The 22683-nt window shown below is 35.0% G+C and overlaps 1 protein-coding gene across 2 annotated transcripts in view; it reads left to right on the top strand.

Annotated features, from left to right (window-relative positions):
• The window catches only part of VWA8 (von Willebrand factor A domain containing 8), a 718869-nt gene that overhangs the window by 3270 nt on the left and 692916 nt on the right, over positions 1-22683 (top strand). For both annotated transcript variants that reach the window (XM_079136497.1, XM_079136496.1), the window contains exon 2: positions 16170-16247. In XM_079136497.1, coding sequence (XP_078992623.1) covers positions 16170-16247 — 78 coding nt within the window. The remainder of the gene's footprint in view (positions 1-16169; positions 16248-22683) is intronic.

Raw genomic sequence — 22683 nt, 5'->3', positions numbered from 1 at the left:
CATTTACAATAGGAATTATTGGGCTGGGAATATAGCTCAGTAGAGTGCTTACCTTGCAATCACCAGCACTGGAAAAAAAAAACAAAAAACCAAAAAACCCCAAAACAACAACAATAACAACTACAATAGGAATTATTAAGTTAATATATATTTATTTTGTTATTTTTTATTTGTTCTATTTAGTTACACATGACAGCAAAATACATTTTGATTAATGGTACACAAATGGAGTACAACTATTCATTTCTCTGGTTGTATGTGATGTAGAGTCACACCATTTGTGCAGTCATACATGTACAAAGGGTAATGATGTCCGTCTCATTCCACCATCTTTCCTCCCCCACCACCTCATTCCCCTCTGCCCAGTCCAGAGTTCCTCCATTCTTCCCTTACGCCCCCTACACCCCTGTTATGTATCAGCATCCACGTATCAGAGAAACCATTTAGCCTTTGGTTTTTTGGGGAAAATGGCTTATCTCGCTTAGCATGATATTCTCCAACTCCATCCATTTACCTGCAAATGCCATAATTTTATTATTCTTTAAGGCTGAATAATATTCCATTTTGTATATATACCATAGTTTCTTTATCCATTCATCTATTGAAGGACATCTGGGTTGGTTCCCTAGTTTAGCTATTGTGAATTGAGCTGCTATAAACATTGATATGACTGCATCACTGTAGTGTACTGATTTTAAGTCCTTTGGGTATAAACTGAGGGGTGGGATAACTGGGTCAAATGATGGGACCATTCCAAGTTTTCTAAGGAATCTCCATACTGTTTTCCAGAGTGGTTGACCAATTTGCAATCCTACCAGCAATATGTAAGTGTACCTTTCTCCCTACATCCTCACCAACACAATGTTGTTTATAGTCTTGATAATTACCATTCTAATTGCAGTGAGAAATCTTAGTTTTGTTTAGTGTTTCTCTGATTACTTGAGATCAACATTTGTTGATCAATTGTGTATCTTCTTCTGTGAAGTGTCTGCTCAGTTCCTTAGCCCATTTATTGATTGGGTTATTTGTTTTTTTGGTATTAAGCTGTTTGAGTTGTTTATAAATCCTGGAGATTAGTGCTCTATCTGAGGTGCATGTGGGAAAGATTTTTTTCCCACTCTGTAGGCTCTCTCTTCACATTATTGATTGTTTCCTTTGCTGAGAAAAAAAAAAAATCTTTTTAGTTTGAATCCATCCCACTTATTGATTCTTGATTTTATTTCTTGTACTTTAGGAGTCTTGTTAAGGAAGCCAGATCCTAAGCTAGCATGATGAAGATTTGGGCCCACATTTTCTCCTATTTGATGCAGGGTCTCCGGTCTAATTCCTAGGTCCTTGATCCATTTCGAGTTGAGTTTTGTGCAGAGTGAGAGAGAGGGTTTAATTTCATTTTGCTGCATATGGATTTCCAGTTTTCCCAATACCAGTCGTTAAAGAGGCTAATCTTTTCTCCATTATATGTTTTGGGCACCTTTGTCTAGTATGAGGTGATTCTATTTATGTAGGTCTGTCTCTGTTCTCTATTCTGTACTATTGGCCTACCTGTCTAGTTTGGTACAAATACCATGCTGTTTTTGTTACTTAGCTCTGTAGTATAATTTAAGGTCTGGTATTGTGATGCCTCCTGCTTCACTCTTCTTGCTAAGGATTGCTTTTGATATTGTGGGTCTCTTATTTTTTTCCAAATCATGTCACGATTGCTTTCTGTATTTCTATGAGGATAGAACTTGGGATTTTAATTGGAATTGCGTTGAATCTGTATCATACTTTTGATAGTACAGTCATTTTGACAATATAAATTCTGATTATCCAAGAACACGGGGAATCTTTCCATCTCTAAAGTTTAATTTCTTTCTTTAGTGTTCTGTAGTTTTCATTGTAGAGATCTTTCACCTCTTTTGTTAGATTGATTCCCAAGTACTTCATTTTTTTTGAGACTATTGTGAATGGGATAGTTTTCCTAATTTCTCTATATGCAAAATTACAACAGATCCATGTAAGGACTCATCACTTATAAATAGAAATGCATTAGATTTATGGGTGTTGATTTTATATGCTGCTAATTACTGAATTCATTTGTTCTAGAAGTTTTCTGGTGGAATATTTTGGATCCTCTAAATTTAGAATCATGTCATCAGCAAATAGTGATAGTTTGAGCTCTTCTTTTCCGTTTGTATTCCTTTAATTTCTTTTGTTTGTCTAGTGTTTTAAGGACTGTGTTGTATAGAAGTGATAAAAGAGGGTATCCCTGTCTTGTTCCAGCTTTTAGAGCAAATGCTTTTAATTTTTCTCCATTTAGAATGATGTTGGCCCTGGGCTTAGCATAGATAGCTTTTATAATGTTGAGGTGTGTTCCTACTTATCCCCATTTTTTCTAGTGTTTTGAGCATGAAGGGGTGCAGTATTTTTGTCAAATGCCTTTTCTGCATCTGTGGAGATGATCATATGATTCTTTTCTTTAAGTCTGTTAATGTGATGCATTGCATTTATTGATTTCTGTATGTTCACTCAACCTTGTATCCCTGGGATGAACCCCACTTGATCATGGTGCACTATATTTTTAATATTTTTTTTTATGCAATTTGCCAGAATTTTAAAAAGAATTTTTGCATGTATGTTCATCAGGGATATTGGTCTGAAGTTTTCTTTCCTTGATGTGTCTGTCTGGTTTTGGTATCAGTGTGATAATAGCTTCATAGAATGAGTTTGGAAGGGTTCCCTCCTTTTCTATTTCATGGAATACTTAGCGGAGTATTTGTCTTCAAAGATCTTATAGAATTCATCATCTGAGAATCCATCTGGTCCTGGACTTTTCTTAATTGGTAGGCTTTTGATGGTGTTTTCTATTTCATTACTTGAAATTATTCTGTTTAAATCATGTATGTCTCCTGATTGAATTTGGGTAGATCATATGTCTCTAGAACTTTGTCAGTGTCTTTGAGATTTTCTATTTTGTTGGAGTGTAGATTTTCAAATTAGCTTCAAGCTATGTTATGATTTCAATGGTGTCTGTCATAGTATTTCCTTTTTCATCATGAATTTTAGTAATTTTAGTTTTCTCCTTCTCTTTGTTAGTATGACTAAGGGATTATCTGTTTTATTTACTTTTTAAAAGAACCAACTTTTTGTCAGTTTTTTGAATTGTTTCTTTTGTTTCAATTTCATTGATTTCACCTTTGATTTCAATTACTTCCTGTCTTCTACTACTTTTGGTGTTGATCTGTTTTTTTTTTTTTTTTTTTTTCTAGGACTTTGAGATGTCATGGTAGGTCTTTTATTTGTTGACTTTTTATTCTTTTAATGAATGAACTCAATGCAATGAACTTTACTCTTAGTACTGCTTTCATAGTATCCCAGAGATTTTGATGTATTGTATCAGTATTGTATCAGTGTTCTCATTTACCTCTAAGAATTTTTTTTTATCCCCTCCCTGATGTTTCCTGTAATCCATGCATCCTTCAATAGAGTATTATAGTCTCCAGGTGCTGGAGTAGTTTCTGTGTTTTATTTTACCACTGATTTCTAATTTCATTCCATTATGATCTGATAGAATACAGGGTGGCATCTCTTTTTTAAATATTTGCTAAGAGTTGCTTTGTGGTATAGCATAAGGTTTATTTTAGAGAAGGATCCATGTGCTGCTGAGAAAAAAGTGTAATCACTCATTGATGGATGGAATATTCTATATGTGTTTGTAAAGTCTAAATTACTGATTGTATTATTGAGTTCTATAGTTTCTTTGTTCAATTTTTGTTTGGAAAACACTATCTAGTGGTGAGAGAGGTGTGTTAAAGTCACCCAGTATTATTGCGTTGTGGTCTATTTGATTCCTGAAATTGAGAAGGGTTTGTTTGAAGTATATAGATGCTCCATTGTTTGGGGCATAAATATTTACAATTGTTATGTCTTATTGATGTATGATTCCCTTAAGCAGTATGTAATGTTCTTCTTTATCCCTTCTGACTAATTTTGGCTTGAAGTCCACTTTATTCCATATGAGGATGGAAACCCCTGCTTGTTTATGCAGTTTGTGTGCATGATATGTTTTTTCCCATCCTTTTTCCTTCAGTCTGTGGATGTCTTTTCTTATGAAATGAATCTCTTGAAGGCAGCATATTGTTGGATCTTTTTTTAAAAATCCAATCTGCCACTCTATGTCTTTTGATTAATGAGTTTAAGCTATTAACATTAAGGGTTATTATTGAGATATGATTTGTATTCCTGGTCATTTTGACTTATATTTGGTTTTTAACCTGACTTGGTTTCTCCTTTGATTGGCTTTTCCTTTAGTGTAGTTCTTCCCTTTGCTGACTTGTATTGTTGTTTTTCATTTCCTCTTTGTGGAATATTTTGCTGAGAATGTTCTGTAGTGTGGGATTTCTGTTTGTAAATACTTTTAACTTTTATCATGAAAAGTTTTAATTTGTCATAAAATCTGAAGGTTAAGTTTTGCTGGGTATATCTTGGTTGGCATCCATGTTCTTTCAGAACTTGAAATATATTGTTGCAGGACCTCCTAGCTTTTAGGGTCTGGGTTGAGAAATCTGCTGGCATCCATATTGGTTTCCTCAAATATGTAATCTGATACAGCCTTTAAAATTCTATCTTTATTTTGTATGTTGTGCATTTTCATTATAATGTGCCTTGGTATGGATCTGTTGTAATTTTGTACATTTGGTGTTATGTAAGCCTCTTGTATTTGATTTTCCATTTAATTCTTCAGTTTTGGGAAATTTTCTGATATTATTTCATCGAATAGATTGTTCATTCCTTTGGTTTGTATCTCTCTGTCTTCCTCAATCCCAATAATTTTTAAAATTTAGCCTTTTCATGTTATCCCATAATTCTTGGAGGTTCTTTTCATGAGTTCTTACCATCTTCTCTGTGTGGTCAAGTTTATTTTCAAGATTAAATATTTTGTCCTCATTGTCCTCATTTTCTTCCAAATGATCTATTCTGTTGGTGATGCTTTCTGTTGAGTTTTTAATTTGGTTTATTGTTACCTTAATTTCAAGGATTTCCGTTTGTCTTTTTTCTTTCTCCAGAATCTCTATCTCTTTATGGAAATGATTTTTTGCTTCCTGCATTTACTCTTTAAACTCTTTATTTAAGTACTCTTTTGTTGGCTGCATTTGCTCTCTTACATCATCTTTTACTTTGTGGATCATTTTAATTATGTACATTCTGGACTCTTTTTCTGACATTTCTTTTACCATGCTGTCAGTGGATTCTATTAATATAGCATCTTGGTTTGCTTGGGGCATTTTCTTCCCTTGTTTTTTCATGTTGTTTGTGTATCTTCCCTTCTAGCAGTGCAGATCCGCCTCCCCTGTTATAGATTTATAATGTGCCTGCAGGTTTCCAATACCTTAGGGGTGAAAGCAATATTAACAGCACCCAAGGCAAATAATATGCAGCCTTAAACCAAATAGCCCCTATGAAGACATTAACAGTGTTGTTGTCACAATAAACAGAGACGATGTGTTTGATTATTATCTATAACATAAACAATAGGTTTTCACTATGGTCTACAATTTCTAATGGTGGACAAAGAGAGAATGGGGAAGGGGTGTAGGATGTTATGTGAATGAGGTAGGAGGTGAGAATATAGAGGTGTTAGATCATAGGAATAGTGAAAGAGGAATCAAAAGAAGTTGGTTTGTTAGCAGGATAAAAGAGAGAAAGAGACTCTGAGGAAACAGATAAGTAAGAGGAAAATAGAGCAAGTTAAAAAAGAAAGAAAAAATATAAAAAAATGAAACAATCTACAAACTGTAATATACTATTCAAACCTTCCAGTCCTCAGTAGCCTGACGTGTGAAAAGTACTTAATTTAAAAAATGCTGGGGGGCTGGGGAGATAGCTCAGTTGGTAGAGTGTTTGCCTTGCAAGCAGAAGGCCCTGGGTTCAATCCCTAGCATCGCAAAAAAAAAAAAAAAAAAAAAAGAAAAAAAGAAAAAAAAAAATGGTGGGGATGTGAGAGCAGGCAATGAAAAAAGAAAAAAGGAAAAATGGGGGAGGAAAGAAAAAGAAAAGAGTCTTGAAGGAAAATTGAACAATTGTTTCTGTTGGAGTTCAGTATCTTCTCTGCTTCCCATCTCATCTGATAGGTGGGGTTGCTTGGAGTTTGCTGATAACTCTTCCCTCAGGATGGTGAAACTTACTAAGGTGGGATGATTAGCGGGATTCCTGCAGGTGGAGTATAGCAATCACCAGTTCCACTGGAAGACTGTACCTCGGGACTCTCCTTTAGGGTCTATTCATGTGATGCAGGAGCCTTACCTTAGCCTCTTATCTCACTTGTGGACCCAACAATTCCTGATCTCTAATTTAGTCTCTAAATTGTATCTCTCCCACCCCCACACTTTCAACTTCCCAATCAGGATCCTCTCTCCCTGGAGGGCCTGGGGGCTGAGCACTAGGATCTGTGCACCCATCAAAGAAAAATTGTTCTGTATTGGGCATATCAGGACCAGGCATTGAGAGCTTTAGGCCAGCCATGTAGTTGCAAGTGCTGGACCAGATTGTTGGCTGAGATGTGGTTGGGAGATAGGATTGAGGAGCCACAGGGCCCTGTTGATTACCTGTTCCATGTTAACAGGTAATTGGTGGATATCTTTTTGTGGAGGAAGTCATGGACCAGGCTGATGTCGGGTCCCAGCAAGTGCCATTTGAGTTGGGTACTGTGCTTGTGGGCTGGACAAGCCAGGATCAAGATGCCCTCATACCCTCTTCCAACCTACCAACCCCTTGCAAGGCTCTCTCCTGACTCTGCAGCAAGATGGTGGCTCTTAGCACACCTAGCAGGATACCTCAGATGTAACCAAGCCTATAGGGACCTTGGTGATATTCTTTCAAGACCTGGCTGTTATCCCTAGATGGAAGGCCACATCCTTAGTTGGTGGTGGCAGCAGAGGCTAACCTTAGGTACTTTGATATTGGGCTTCTAGTCTCTGGCCAGTGTCCCAAGATGTACGCTGCCCCAACTAAAGATGGCAATGGTGGCAGTGGAGGTAACCCAAGATAGCAGCAAAGTTGTCTCAAGATGGAGGCAACCACTTTCAGAGATGGAACCATGAGGGTGGGCTATGCATTGGCAGTGGGCAGCCTGTTTGGCGATGTAGCTCTGTGGTGGGTGGTGTTGCAGCAGGTGGCTGTCTCTAGGCCCTGTCTCCAGTCCTGAGGTGGATTCTACTACATGGAGGGGGATATGGAGGCTGCTGCAGTATCCCAAGATGGAGACTGCCATGTGTTAGTAGATGGGGAGCCACAGTATGGTAGTATCCACATGGGTCCAGTGGCAGACTAAGTTAATATATTTGGCCACGTAATTTATCTTACCAGTTTCTCAATCTTGGATATTTAGGTTGCCTATTTTAAAATATGTAAGCAGTGAAATAAATGTCTATTTATATACATTTTTATGATTTTGGGATTTTATCCTTGGGCTCTAATATAAATAGTAATAAATGACTCTAGGGAGGGAAAATATAGAACTCTGGCTTGAACTGAAAAGAACTAAAGGGAAAAGAACTATACTTTGGTTTAGGTCTTAGTTCTATATTTACTTGGTATTGAACCTTGGGAAATTATTAACTATTTTGACCCTGCAACAGGATATTTTGACGCTGAGGATCTTTTGATAGTGTTGTATATTAAAGAATTTAGCAGAAAAATCCCAGAAGAGTTGTAAACTTATAAATCATTAGAAGACCCATATCAGGAACACATAGACCAAGTAGAAACACAGTTTTCTCTTGGGTCTCTGTTTTGTGTATTAAAATACAGTGCCACTGAACCATTGGTTTGTAACTCAAGGTGATTCCCCTCCTCCAGGGAACATTTAGCAATGTCTGGAGATGGTTTTTGAATTTCAGAACCATGAAGGCGGGGTGCTACTGTCATTTGGTGGGTGGAGGTCAGTGATACTGCCAAATATTCTACAATACACAGAATAGCTCCTCTGTTTTAGTGAAGTTTTTTGCTGCTCTGACAAAAAGGCCTGACAAGAACAGTTTTAGAGGAGGAAGAGTTTATTTGACCCTCATGGTTTCAGAGGTCTCTGTTCAGGAAGATGACCAACTCCATTGCTGTGGGCCAAAGATGAAGCAGGGCATCTTGGCAGAAGAGTGTGGTGGAAGAAAGTAGCTGGGAACATGACACCAGGAAGCAGAGAGAAACAGCTCCACTCTCTAGGACAAAATAAATGCCCCCAAAGACATGCCCCCAATGGCCCACTTTCTCTCACCATGACTTACATGCTTATAGTTGCCATCCCGTTAACCTTATGAGAGGATTAATGCATAGACTACATTAAGGTTCTCATAACCCAGTCATTTCACCTCTAAACTTTCTTGCCTTGTCTTACACATGAGCTTTTGGACCACCTAATATCTAAACCATAATACCATCACAGTAAAGAAGTATCCAACCAAAGTGTCAATAGTGCCATATTTGAGGAACCATGAATTAAACCAACTTCTTTGTCAAAGCTTATTAAAACTTCATACAAATCAAATTTAACAGAGTTTAACTGAGCAAAGAATGATTGGCAAATCAGATAGCTCTGGAACCAGAAAAAGTTTAGAGAGGTTCACTCAGCAATGTGGGCAAGCAGCACTTATGGACAGGAAACAAATTCAGTCCAGAAAGAACTTGATTGATTATATCTCAGTGTTTGCCTTATTTGCCCATGGTCTGATCAGTTGGCAACCTGTGATTGACTGTGACTGGCTAAGATTCGATTATTATAAAAGTATATTAAATTATGGTTTCAACTAGTTTACTAAGTTAAGTTGTAGTTTATTATGTTAGGACTCAATACAAAGGTATTCAGAGACTCATTTTAATTTGATGCTACAAATCATTGCATTGTATGTTTCACAGAATTGAATGTTTTAAAATTGTGTATGTTCATGAACAGAATCCATACTGTCCAATCTGGAGGGGAATGAGAGCATCAAAAGCACATTTAATGAAAAGAGCTATTATAGGTACCTAACATATAAAATTGAGAACAATTTTAAAACTGGTAAAAATCTTATAACATCTGAGGAGAATATCTGAATTTCTTATGGCCTAGTGAAGAATTAAATAAGAACTGTCAGTTGTATAAAAAATTTAAGGAATTAGCAAAATAGGGCTGGGTGTGGCTCAGTGGTGGAGTACTTGCCTAGCAATTTTAAGGCCTTGGGTTTGGTTCTCAGCACTGCAAAAAAACCTACAAAGTCAAATTATCAATGCAAAAGAAAACAAAGTTATCCACTGTAAAACTTTTTATTTCCTTAAACATTGAAGAAAGAATAAAAAGGTTCTGGTATTTGTCCCAGGAAAACATACTGTTCTAGAGGGTATATTTGGGAAAATTCTATAGGAATTAAAAAAAAAATACAAAGATTCACTATAAAATAATACTTAAAGAAAAATGAAAATGTGCTGTATAATGATTGATCAAGGAATTATTTCACTACTTAACTGGGTGAAATTTTTTAAATGATAATATTAGTTTGATTAGAACATTTTCAGAATATACTTAGGGTCAGAGCACCTTATATTCCTCTCTGAGAGTATAGCTTCATTTGTAAGACAGGATTATTACACTTGCTATGCCTGTCTTTACAAGAATTGCTATGTTAATCAACAGTCATTTGATTTTAAGTGACAGAATGAACTTGGAAGAACATAACAATTGATGTACATCAGCATTGTGTCCTATGGTTAGGCTAGGCTGGATGCAGGATGTTCACATGACATCTTTAGGCATTGGGCTCTCTCTCCCTTTCTGTTGTCTCTACACACTCCATGTATTGGACTTACTTTTTGCTCTGTTAGTTTCATTGTCTAGCATGCTTTTTTCAAGTTGTAATGATAGCCTTAGTGATAGCCCAAGACTTTCATTATCTACAGACAATGAAACATTTCACAATGAGTGTCAAGAAAGCATCTTTTCCTGCCAGTATTGACAAAAATCCTAGACAGAATTCAATTGGCCAAACTTGGATTACATGTCCATCTCTGAAACAGTCCTTTTGGGCAGAGGTTGGGATATTCTGCCTAGATTTGTGCAGGGTTGAGTAACCTTTGGGGGTTTTGGTTTGGGGGTAAATGTTGCAGTTGGGATGAGTATCATAAACATATTCAGGCCAAATGAGATGGGTTCTCCATTGGACAGAGGAATTCTAATGTCAAAATAAAGGATATTGGACAGGTAAAACACAATAACTGTCCACTGAAATAAGTAATATCCAAGGGGATTTGTAAGATTAAGCATTATATAAAAGGCACTCTTAATTATTAAACATAGGAGTTATTTTCCTATAAGTCTTTGGGAACTCCCTTGAAGTAAGAATTATACCAATCAAGAATTGTTACTAAATGTGGTTTAAATTAGTTTCATTTGAAAGATTTATCATTTGAAATCTTTTCAGAATTTTAAATTTTCAAGTCTATACTTTTCATGTCTGAATAAAATATATAATAGCTTACTGGTAATAGTATTTTGTGTGACAGTTTTTAAAGCATACATTAATTTAGGTTAATTTGAGTTGTGTGCAGCCATTTTTTTGCATTGTTTATTATAATCAAGTGCAATTAAATGCTCAGCGTTATAACATTTGTACTTTTATTAATTCATTCTAGTCAACCTAATAGTTTTCATGAAGAGTATCCAATATTATTAGCTATTTCCCTCCCTTTGGGTAGTGAGGATTAAACCTAGGCCAGTATGCATGCTGAGCATGTGTTCTTCCACTGAGCATCATTTCTAATCCCTGAATTCTCTTTTTCAAATCATATAACTTAACCAAAATAGGTCACTTCAAGTTTTAATTTCTTCTGTCTAAATTATGTTACCTATTGACTTATGTGTATTCTCATGCCCAGTTAGAGAACATTTAAACTATCTCATTTAAGTAAATCTGTTAGAAATGGCTTGATTTATGAGCACGCTGGCAGATGAGATGTGTTAAAAGAATGCAGAAAATATTAATCAGGGCTTAACACTAATTAAGAAGACAATGTTTAAAACTAACCATTCATTTGTTCATTTGTCAAATATTTATTGAGTACCTAGTGTACTGTATACTGTTTCTGGCATTGGCGATACAATGATGATTAAAACAAAGGCCCTATATTAAAAAAAAAAAAGTCTTAAGTACTAAACATTTATTTTCTAAAAGGATTTTACAAATATGCATACCTTTGCACATTTTTTAGTTTTCTATATAGAAGTTTTCCTGATATGTACAAATAGTTGCAAAGAATGACATTTCCAGTGTACATCTTGACATTTAAAAGAAATTTTCGTTAAACTCTTTTGAATGAAAGCAAAATATCCTACTAACTTGTTTGCCACTCTATTTTGAAAGTGGATAAAAAGTTCCTAATCGCTACAAAATTTATGTTATTGTCTCCTCAAATCTGTATCAAATTGTTTATAATTTTATCTTAATATATTTTTACACTTGGAAGTTTTATTTTCATAATACTTTTTCTGCATCAAAAAATGACTAAATGCCAAAACATTTTTCTCATTACCATAGTGCACTGTTATTTAAATGAACATCAATATGTACAAATTTTGATAACTAATATTTTGTGGAAACATACCTCTCAATGAGTCTAATTTTTCCCAGTTGAATATTAACTAATATCAACTTATTAATATTCTCTAGTATTCTTGTTAATTGTCCAGTATTCTTATTAATCTTTTTGTTGTTGATTTCTAGTTTAATTTCACTGTGCCCAGAAAGCATACTCTTATTAATATTCTCTAGTTGAATATTAATTATTGCTAGAATGTAAGGAGTTTTTAAAAAATATTTTTAGTACAATACTTATATTTTATTTATTTATTTTTATGTGGTGCTGAGGGTTGAACAAGTGCCTCATATGTGTGAGGCAAGCGCTCTAGCACTGAGCTAAAACCACAGCACTGTGAGGAGTTTGGATATAGCAGTGATCAGTTCTTTCCAGTCTAAGTTATATGCCCAAAATAATATGTTGATCTATTATTACAAGTGTTATTTTTAATGATCAACTGGCAACTTGTTTAGGAACTTAATTTTGTTGGTAACAAAGAATAAGAAAAATACTGTAGTTAGTTCTAAAGCAACTCATCCCTTTTAATAGAAATTTTAAAAACCTGAGGCAGATATATTGGTATAAATAATTTTAAAAGGAGGCTTGCCCCCAACCTTCATTTTGTATTTCCCTTTATTTAATGCCCTGCAACAATCAGTGCACTATGGTAAAATTAGTGGGAAAGAAGCTATTTGAAAGTGTTTATGGGAAGGCAGAAGCTGCAGAGTTGGTTCTCAGTCAGATCATGTTAGGAAGATATGGCAATGGAGATCTGAAAAGTGACCTGAGATACTGCTTTACTCTGTACCCTCAGATACAATAAATTCAAAGACTACTGTTATGGAGGAAATACAATAAACAGTTGTAATACAGTGCAAGAAATGCATTATGAAAGTATGAATCTAATTCTATGCTAGTAGAAAGTCTGGAATGGAGCTAGAAGTTCTTGAGGGTGCGAGAGATTGTGCTAAGAGGAAAGGTTAGGGAAGGTTCAATAAGGGAGATGATATTTGAGGAGTAGCTGTGTAAATACAAAATGTGAGACAGATTTGGAGAACCATTTGGGCTGAGAGAGTAAAGTGTCCATCACTGAGATAGGAATCCCAGAGGTGGAGATGGTTTTGGACACAAGAGAATACAGAATTCCATTTTTCTCATGTTGAGGTTGAGGTATTTCTGTAATATCTAGGAACAGCATGGAATAGTTTACTGGCAGATATGCAACTCAGGAGAGAGATCTGAGGAAAAAAAAATAGATATTTCAGAGTTACTTGTGTAAATGTCAGAGTTGGGCCATTGGTATGGATTAGGTGAGTCCTCAGGAGAGTACAGCATGGTAGCAGAAGATGGCCAAGAACATGAATACTTAAGGCAGGAATGGCAAATGCCTGGTCCATGTGAATGTCACGACTCCCTTTCCTTTCTCTACAGCAGGCATGGCCAGTTGATGACTGCTCTCTTTCTCAATGAGAACAATTTTCATTGTGGTCTTTTTTTTTTTTTTTTTTTTTTTTAATTTCTAGAAGCCTCTTGCTTGATGTCCTAATATTTGGGGATCTCCAGATTTTTTTTTTGTTATTTATTTCTAGTTTAATTTCACTGTGGCCAGAAAGCATACTCTATAATTTTAGTCCTTTGAAATTTATCCACACTTGCTTTATGACCCAGTCTATGATATACTTGGGTGAATTTTTCCATGAATATTTAAAAAGAGCTTGTAATATGTTTTAATTGAGTATAATGTTCCAAAGAGGTTGTGTAAACAAGTGAGTATTAGTAATTTCAGATCAATGTTCTTCTCTGTACTTCTGTACTTACCTCTATACTTTAATCTTAGCCAAAAGACCAAGGAAGCAATTGTCCTGACTTCTGTATTCCTTTCTCCCCCTTTTCCTTCCATCAGTTTCTGGAGAAGTATATTAAACTATATGATTGTGAGTTTTTCTATTTCTACTTTTCTGTTAATTTTTTTTCCCCTTCATGTTTATTTCCTAGCTCCCTTGTAGCCCAGGTCTTCACTGTGGATTTGCTGTCTTCTTCCACAAAGGGTCACAGATCCTGTAAGGATATTGCTTTATCTAGTTCCCCTCTCCCCTTGCTCTCTCCCCTGACTTTTTAGGGCCTAAAGGTGGTTGTGACTTTCTGCTGTTGCTAGTCCCAGGGTATTGCATTATTCTTATTGTTTTTCCTAAACTCTGCCCTCACCTTTGTTAATTGTTTCTTGATCATACATTTTTCAGTTACTCAATATGAATGTAGCAACATACCATCTGTTTCTAGCAGGGTTTCTGACTGACAAATGGATATGCTTGGGGAAAGCATTTCAGTTAGTAGAAAAATCCAGTGCAGAAGCCAAAAATGGGCCTGACTTGTTCAAGAAATAGGGAGGAGACCTGTGTGGCTGGAGTAGGATGAGTGTGGAAAAAAATTGTAGGAGGTGAAATCAGAGAGGAAATGGGGAAAGTAGATTGGAAATATGCTATAGACTATTGCAAAGACTGGAGGATTGACCAGAGGACTGGTATTACTTGATTCGGATTTTATTAGGATCACTATAATTACTCTATTGAGACTAGACTGTAGGGGAGCAAGGGTTGAAATTGAAGATCTATCAGGATATGTGAGAGAAGGCTTTTTGGACTAGTATGGGTAGGGTATAAAGGAAAAAAGTTAAGAATGACTCCAAACTTTGTAGTCTGAGCTACTAAAAGGATGAAGTGCCCATTAGCAGAATGGGAATACTGTGAGTCAAGCTTTTTGGTGGAAAGAGCAAAGGTGCAAAATACTGAGGAAGATATACCATGTTTTATTTTGTGATTCTTCTGTTAATGAATATTTAAGTTTTTTTTTTTTTTTTTTTTTTTTTGGTAGCAGAGATTGAACTCAGGGGTGCTTGACCACAGAGCCACATCCCCAGCCCTGTTTTGTATTTTATTTAGAGACAGGGTCTCACTTAGTTGTTTAGCACCTCACTTTTGCTGAGGCTGGCTTTGAACTCGTGATACTCTTTCCTCAGACTCCTGAACCACTGGGATTACAGGCTTGTGCAACTGTGCCTGGCAGAGTATTTAAGTTTTTTAAAAATTTTATTTTAAAACATATCAAGAGGTATCTTAGTCTATTTGGGTTGCTATAACAACATTTTATAAACTGGATAGTTTACAAACAACAGAAATTTATTTCTCACAGTTCCGGGATTTGGAAATTCCAAAATCAAGGTTCCAACCTTGATTTGGTGTCTTAGTGAGGTCCAACTTTCTGGTTCATGTTGACACCTTCTACTTCTGTCTTTACATGATTAAAGGGGCAAATGAGCTGCCAAATAATTATAATCTTTTTAAGAAGTAAAATAACATTTATGAAGACATCTCATTTGAAAATACCATAGCTATAATTCTTTATAACAATTCTGTAATTCTTATATTTGTAAGCTTATACATTTAAAGCATATATACTTTAAAAGAAAGTAGCTAATTTATGTTTTCTTTCCTGCATTAGGGAAAATAGGGTAGCATAATCTGTCAACCAATGCCTGGAAGTAGTTAAGGTTGTACTGTGAGACCCTGCTGACCACCACATTTTTGAGGATGTTAGAATTTGAAGACCAGTGGTTCTCAAAGTTGAATTAGAAATGACCTACAGGGCTTCCTGAAACAGATTGCTAGACAATACTCTAGAGTTTCACATTCAGTGTTCTGAGGTGGGACCTGAATATTTGTATTTCTAACAATTCTCAGGTGATAATGTTGCTATTGGTCTTTGAAAGTGTGAAGATCAAAGATTGAAGATGGTTGTTATTATCACCATGATTTTAGTTCTTAGTCTCTAGAATACCTGACTAGTTCTAAACTGGCCATTCTGAAAGGGGAATTTTGCACAATTCTTTTTCTGGGTGTCTTTGAACCGTGTCCAAAGTTCCAGGTGCAAATGGTGTCAGTATGCCTAACTTGCTGTTAGGACAAAGCAGAGAGAGATTGTTTGGTTTAGTCCTGCACTTTAGAAAATCAGTCATAAATTAAAGTTGCTTTAAAAAATTGAATAGTGTAGAAGTTACAGAGAAAATTTGCAGTTCTTTTTCCACTTGTTTCATATAGAGGTTCTTTGTATTTATGCCACTTAGGATTTTGTTCTTTATATGGACCTATAAATATTGACTTTTGGGCAGGATTGTAAAGAACTTGGAATTGTATGTAGTAAAATAAGGATGTTTTGAAGATGTAAAAAGGTTGAGGATATGTGTTAAAAATTCAACCATTCATGCTTTGGATACTCTTAAATAACATGTATCTCCTATGTTATTGTTGTCTATGTTAGCATTGCTATTACTGAAAAAAGTTGGCTAATATTTTATTGTGCTTCATCTTTTTTGTTAACCCAGATTTGAAATGTGAAATTCAATAATGCCTCAGTTTTCTCTGATATAACTTACACTGTGGGTAGAAGTTTTTGAATACAGTGCCTTTAACATAGTCATATGTTTGGTACATTTCTGTGATGCCCTCTCTGTTGGTCAGGAGAATCATTGCTGCTAAAGGCATAGTGAATGTCACTTGTACCATGTAATGTGTGCTTTCTTTATTCTCTTTTAGGTGATACTGTTAATATTGGAGATGTATCCTACAAATTGAGAACTCCTAAGAACCCAGAACTTGTTCCACAGAACTACAGTAAGAAATACTTATTTATGATTGAACAAATTAAAATTTTTTTCTTATGAGAAGAAAGTTACACATTAATAGTCACTCCCTATTTTCTCCTCAATTTCTTTTTTTTTTTTTTTTTTTTTTTTTTTTCCAGTGCTGGGGATCGAACCCAGGGCCTTGTGCTTGCAAGGCGAGCACTCTACCAACTGAGCTATCTCTCCTCAGCCCTTATTTTCTCCTCTTTCTCAGCCTCAGCCTTTGGTAATCACTATTGCACTTCATGTTTCTATGGATCTGTCTATTCAGGACATGTCATATAAATGGAATCATACAATATGTGGCCTCTGTATCTGTGTATCTTATTTCACTTAATATAATGTTTTCAAGGTTTCAGCGTTTTCACTTAATATAATATTTTCAAGGTTTATTTTTGTGATAGTATACATTACTGCTTTATTGCTTTTTATGGATGAATTGTATTCCATTGTATGCATATTTGAAGTTTGTGTATGCATTTATCAGTTGATGGATATTTGGTTTATTTCCACTTTTGGTCTGTTATTAATGCTGCCATAAAAGTTTTTATACAGACATATATTTTCAATTTTCTTGCATATGTACCCAGGAGAGAAATTGCTAGGTCATATAGTAACCCTTTATAGTATTTTGAGCAAATAGCAAGATGGTTTCCAAAGCAGCTGTACCATTTTATATTCTCATCAGCAATGAATAATGGTTCCTGTTTCTCAAAATCATCACTACTTTTTATTGTCTATCATTTTGACTATAGCCATCCTCATGCATGTGAAGTGGAGTTTTATTGTGGTTTTGACTTAAATATTCCTAATGACTTGTCATTTCTGTGGTCAAAATCATTTCACTTCTTTTCTTAAGAATTTAAAACATGTTTTAAATACTTAGGAACAAAGATAAATCCTTAGCTGTTTTGACTTAGCTTAATCTTTCCACTCTCTTATTCTGTGTTTCAGTGATTGGGCACAATATAGATTATGTTTTTTTCTCTTTAGATTCTTCCACTATGCTCCGTACTCTTTGGGAGAGAAATCGTACTTTCATCTAATGCAAAATTACGTTGACTTTACATCCTAAATGACTTGGCCATCCATCTTCTCTACTTTATCCCCCCTTTATTTTACCATGCTTTAAGGTTTTTTTTTTTTTTAATATTTTCTTACTGGTCATCGTAGGGATTACAATGAACAGCTAAAGCAATTTTGTTCAGGCTAATGCTAATTTAATTTTAATACTATAAAAAACTATGTGGGTGTTCTCTCCCACCTCCTTTGGGTTATTATTTTTCAAATTATATCTTTATACATTAAAAGTCTACAGTTTTTTTTTTTTTAATTTATGAAGTTGTCTTTTAGTCAAATAGGAGAAGAAAAGGATGGACACAAATATGTTTATACTATCTTTAATTTTCTTATGTTATTTCCTTTACCAGTCTTAATTTCTTTGTGTGGACTTGATTTACTATCTAACATGCTTTCATTTCAGCCTGAAAGAAGCACTTACGTTAGTATGTGTTATAGGGGAGTCTTCTAGTAATGGATTCTCTTTTTTTATTGAACTAGAAACATCTTAATTTCTCTTTTGTATTTTGAAGGATAATTTTACTGGGTATAGAATTCTTAGTTGACAGTTCTTTTGAGCACTTGAAATATATCAAGTGCTATTGCCTTTCGCCTCCCTAGTTTCTGATGAGAAGTCAGTTATTAATCTTATCAAGGATTCTCCCTGTGTGATGAGTTACTTTCCTCTCTGCTATGAAGATTCTCATTTTGGCTTTTGATAGATTAATTAGGATATGTACTGTTTTTGGTAACCTTTTTCATTGCTATGATTAAAAGACCCAACCAGAACAATTGTAGAGGAGGAAAAGTTTATCTGGGGGCTCAGTTTCAGAGTTTTTAGTCTATAGACAGTAGGCTCCATTCCTCAGGGATTGAGATGAGGCAGGATGTAATGGTGGAAGAGTGTGGTGGAGGAAAGCAGCTCACATGAGGATCAGGAATCAGAAAGAGACTCCACTCACCCACCGGACACCAAATATATACACCAAAGGAATGCCCCCAGGCACTTACCTCCTCCAGCCACACCCTACCCTCCTTCAGTTACCACTCAATTCCATCAGGAGATAATTCATTGATTGGGTTAAGGCTCTCATAACTCAATAATTTCTCCTCTGAACCTTCTTTCATTGTCTCACACTTGAGCTTTTGGAGGACACCTCAGATCCAACCATAATATGCACTGTGGTTTGGATGTGGTTTGTCCCCCAAAGGTTCATGTCCTAGAAGCTTGGTCCCTCCTGTGAGAGTGCTGGGAGGGTGGTGGAACCTTTGAGTTGGGTCCTACTTGGTGATAATTAGGTCACTGGAGAACTGCCCTCAGAAAGAAGATTAATTCTGGCCTTATGGAATGAATTTCCTGGAGAATGGTTTGTTATATAAAGAGCAAGACTGGGCCCTCCCATTCAATTTCTCTTCTCATGCTCCCACTATGAAGCCCTCTGTCATGTTGTGACACAGCCAAGGAGGCTCTTACCAGATGCTGAGAAGATAGGGCTGCCTGATCTTGGCCCTTCAGACTCCCAAACTATGGGCTACATAAATCTCTTTTCTTCATAATTATCTAGTGTCAGGTATTTTGTTATAACAGTGGAAAACAGACTAATACTATGTGTGCCAGTGCTAATTTCTGAGTTCATCCTATTTGAAGTTTGCTGAGCTTCTTGGATGTTCAGGTTAAAGTTTTTTATCAGTTTGGCAAGTTTTTGGCCATTATATTTTCCCTTCTATCTATCTCCTTCTAGTACTTCCATTATTTATGGGTTGATAAACTTGATGATACCCTACTGGTCTAAGAAACTTCATTTTTCTTTCTGTTCCTCAGACAAGATACTCTCAGTTGGCCTGTTTTCCAGTTTGCTGATTCTTTCCTTTCTCTGATCACTTATCTATCTTTAAGATGGATGATTCTTTCCATTACTTGTTCACATTTGTTTTTGAGTTTCTCTAGTGAATTTTTTAATTTTACTTATTGTAGTTTTCAAATTCATAATTTTTATTTAGATTTTTGAAATAATTTATTTTTTATAGATATTATTTATTGAGATGTCTTTGTAACATTATCTTTTAATTCTTTAGACATGATTTCATTTTATTCTTATAATATATTTGTAATGACTGATTTAAAGTGTTTGTCTACCAAGTCAAATATTTATCTGGCTTCCTCAGAGATAGTTTTTTTTTTTTTAATTTTGTTTTTAATACTGCATTTTGATTCATTGTATATAAATAGGGTACAACTTTTCATTTCTATGGTTGTACACGATGTAGATTCACATCATTCATGTAATCATACATGTACGTAGGGTAATGATGTCTCTCATTTAAGACAGTTCTTTACTGACTCACTTTTTTTCTATGAGCCTTTCTTTTTTTGTAATTTCGTTGTTGAAAGCATACATTTTAAATAGTATAATATGGCAACGCTAGAAATGAGATTCTGTCTTTTCCAGGATTCCTTGTTTCTTCTTGTGTTACTTCTGCTTGTTTATTTACTTTTGTAGGCTATTTTTATAAATTCTGAATTTTTTGTCATATACAGCCCTTTAAGTTTCTGCTTGGTTAGTTTAGTAGTCAGATAATGATTATACAGAGATTTCTTAAATGCATTGAACTAATAATTCTTTTGGCCTTTGCTGAGGGCCTTTGCATGCCTCTGCATTGGGACATGATTTCATTATTCCACATGCAGCTTATAATCATGTTTTAACCTTTATTTCTGCTTGTGCAGACTCTCAAGGGTCAGCCAGAAGTAAGAGATGAGGCTTGCTGGGACATGTTCATGGCCTTCTAGATTTCCAGGCATATAGTGGAGCTGTTGAAGCCTTCTATGAATATCTTGTTCCCAATTTTTCAAGTTTTTTGCCCCTTCTCTTTTTAGTTCCACTTGATATCAGTAAATAATTGTAGTTGATTTTTTTTTTTTTTTTTTGACATATGCCCTGGTTTAGTGCTGTTTACACACAATGAGCTCTAAGTAGGTTAAATACAGACAAACTCTAAGAATGGATCTTTTCAAGTAGTTACCAGACTGACCATGCAGGGACAGTTCTCTGGGAATTGGGCTTTTGGGGTACTCCAAACTATACTGTCCCATATAAGTGGCTGCCAGGTACTGCTGGTTTTCACTGTGGTTATGGGTAGTTGGTTTTCCAGACAATCATAGAGCTGAGAAGGTGGGGATAGGATTAGAGCAAGTTATACACAGAACTTGCTATTCTTACTGAGGGTTATCTCTCTCTCTCTTTTTTTTTTGCTTTTTTTTTTGATAAATGCTTGTTAGACTATTCTTGTTAGACTAATTTGTAGAGTTCTGAAAAGTTGATTTTGACAGTTTTTGCCAGTGTTCTCATTGTTTTTTTATGGAGGAATGAATTTTCAGAGGTCCTTTCCCTGCTATTCCAGTAATACCTGTGCTCTTGTGGTTTTAATTTGCTTTTCCCTGATGAGGGATGATGGTCAAGACATTTTCCTGTGCTTACTGGCCATTTGTATAGCTTCACTTGTGAAATGTCTACATCATTTACCTATTTAAAAATATTGACTTCTTTGCCTTTTTATTATTGATTTATAAGATGTTTTCATATATTATGCATCATATATTATGGGTATAGTCATCTGTATGTATTATAAATGCTATTCCTATTTGCTTAGTCACTTTCTCATTGGAATCTGGGTTGGCAGAAGTTTTGGATATATTTGATTTATTGATTTTATTTATTTATTTCATTTATTATTAGTACTCTTTGTATTTTAGAAATTTTGGCCTACTCCAAGATTATAAAGATGGTCTTTTTTTTTTTCCCTACAAAGTTTATAGTTCTGTTTTATTGTAAAAAGATAGGCCTGACTCATCTCAGTTTGTAAATTCATTGGCATAAATTTTTTCATAATAAAGCCTTCATTTAATTTTTAAATATTTATAGAATCTCTAGTGATATTCTCTCTTTTATTACTAATATTGGAAATTTGTATTTATACTTTTTTAATAGTATGAGTCTTAAGTATAAATTTTGCTAGAGGTTTATTACTGATATTAACTTTTCAAAGAAATAACTTTTGACTTAATTTTCTCTATTGATTATCCATTTGTTGTTTCATTTATTTCCATTCTTAATATTTTTTTTAAATTTTTACATACTTCAGTTTTTATTCTAACTCCAGCTTCAAAACCCACAATAAACCATAGGTAATCTCTCTTAGCTGTATATCTTCCAAAGTTTTGGATTGCTGGGGAGCTCTCTTTGCCATTCGGTTCTGTAGTTTGAATTCTACAACTCAAATTTCTCTTGTCCTATTGCTCTGCCTCCAGAGACCACTTCAGTGAAGAAAAAGAAGGCCTCAAGGGAACTTATTGTGTCCTAGCCCAGCAGCATGCTCAAGGAATGTCTCTTTTTGCACCCTAGTGCCTGTGTGGAATTTTTATTACGTCTGCCATCCCACCCCTGGCCTCAGTGGGTTGTTGTCTTTCAATAATACTTTAGGGAGGGTATCTCTCAGCTTCTGCCCTGTTTGGTTTTTAGTGTGTACTCCTGTACTTTCACTTGGTAATAGCTTGTGAGAAAGAATAGGTAGGTAGTTAGCTGCAGATTTTCTTTGTGGCTGGGATGTCTTAGTTTACTAATTCATCATACCAGCTCATGTGTGGCCATTTTAATTTGTCAAAAGTTCAGTGTGTTTCTGCTGTCATTAAGATTCTTCCTCTTCTTGCCTGGGATTTCACCAGTGATGAAAATTAACCATGAGATTTTTCCTCTCCTTAAAAGGGCTTATTACTTTCTAGATTTTAGTTCATTTAGGTTTCTTTGTATTCTTACTTCTATGATGAGTTTTGAAAAACTGTGATTTTTATGGATTGACTGATGTGTTCTAGTTGTTAGGGTGGAAGTGAAATTCTCTTCATCCTAACTGGAAGTGGGAGTTGAGAACATTTATTTTTAATGTTCATTATTTAATGGTTATGCCTGAGCATATTATTGTAATAGACAGGTTTTCTTTTCTGGGGGTAAGATTAGTGACATCAATTCTCAACAAGTTGTTATACTTGTCTGGAGAAAAATTAATAAAATAGATTTATAATCTCTAATATGCCATAGGTATGTGATAATTGAAAAACAAAGGAACTTTTTGCTGACTTCTGGGTCTTTCCTTATTATGAATGTAGCTAACTTTTTACAGTAAACTTCAGAATGAAGAACAATATTGCCTCTTGATAGACAGTAGGAAAAATTATTTGGCTTCTGTAGGGAAATGACTGTTGGGGATAGAAATTATATTTAAAAATTTGTACTACTTTCTAGTTGCACGAGTTTATCTAGATAATTTAACAGCTTTTCTCTCCTTGATTATATGGGAATGATTATTGCAAC

Source organism: Sciurus vulgaris (assembly GCF_902686455.1).
Source record: "Sciurus vulgaris genome assembly, chromosome: 4".
Lineage (NCBI taxonomy): Eukaryota > Metazoa > Chordata > Mammalia > Rodentia > Sciuridae > Sciurus > Sciurus vulgaris.
This window is presented reverse-complemented; position numbering and strand designations above follow the sequence as displayed.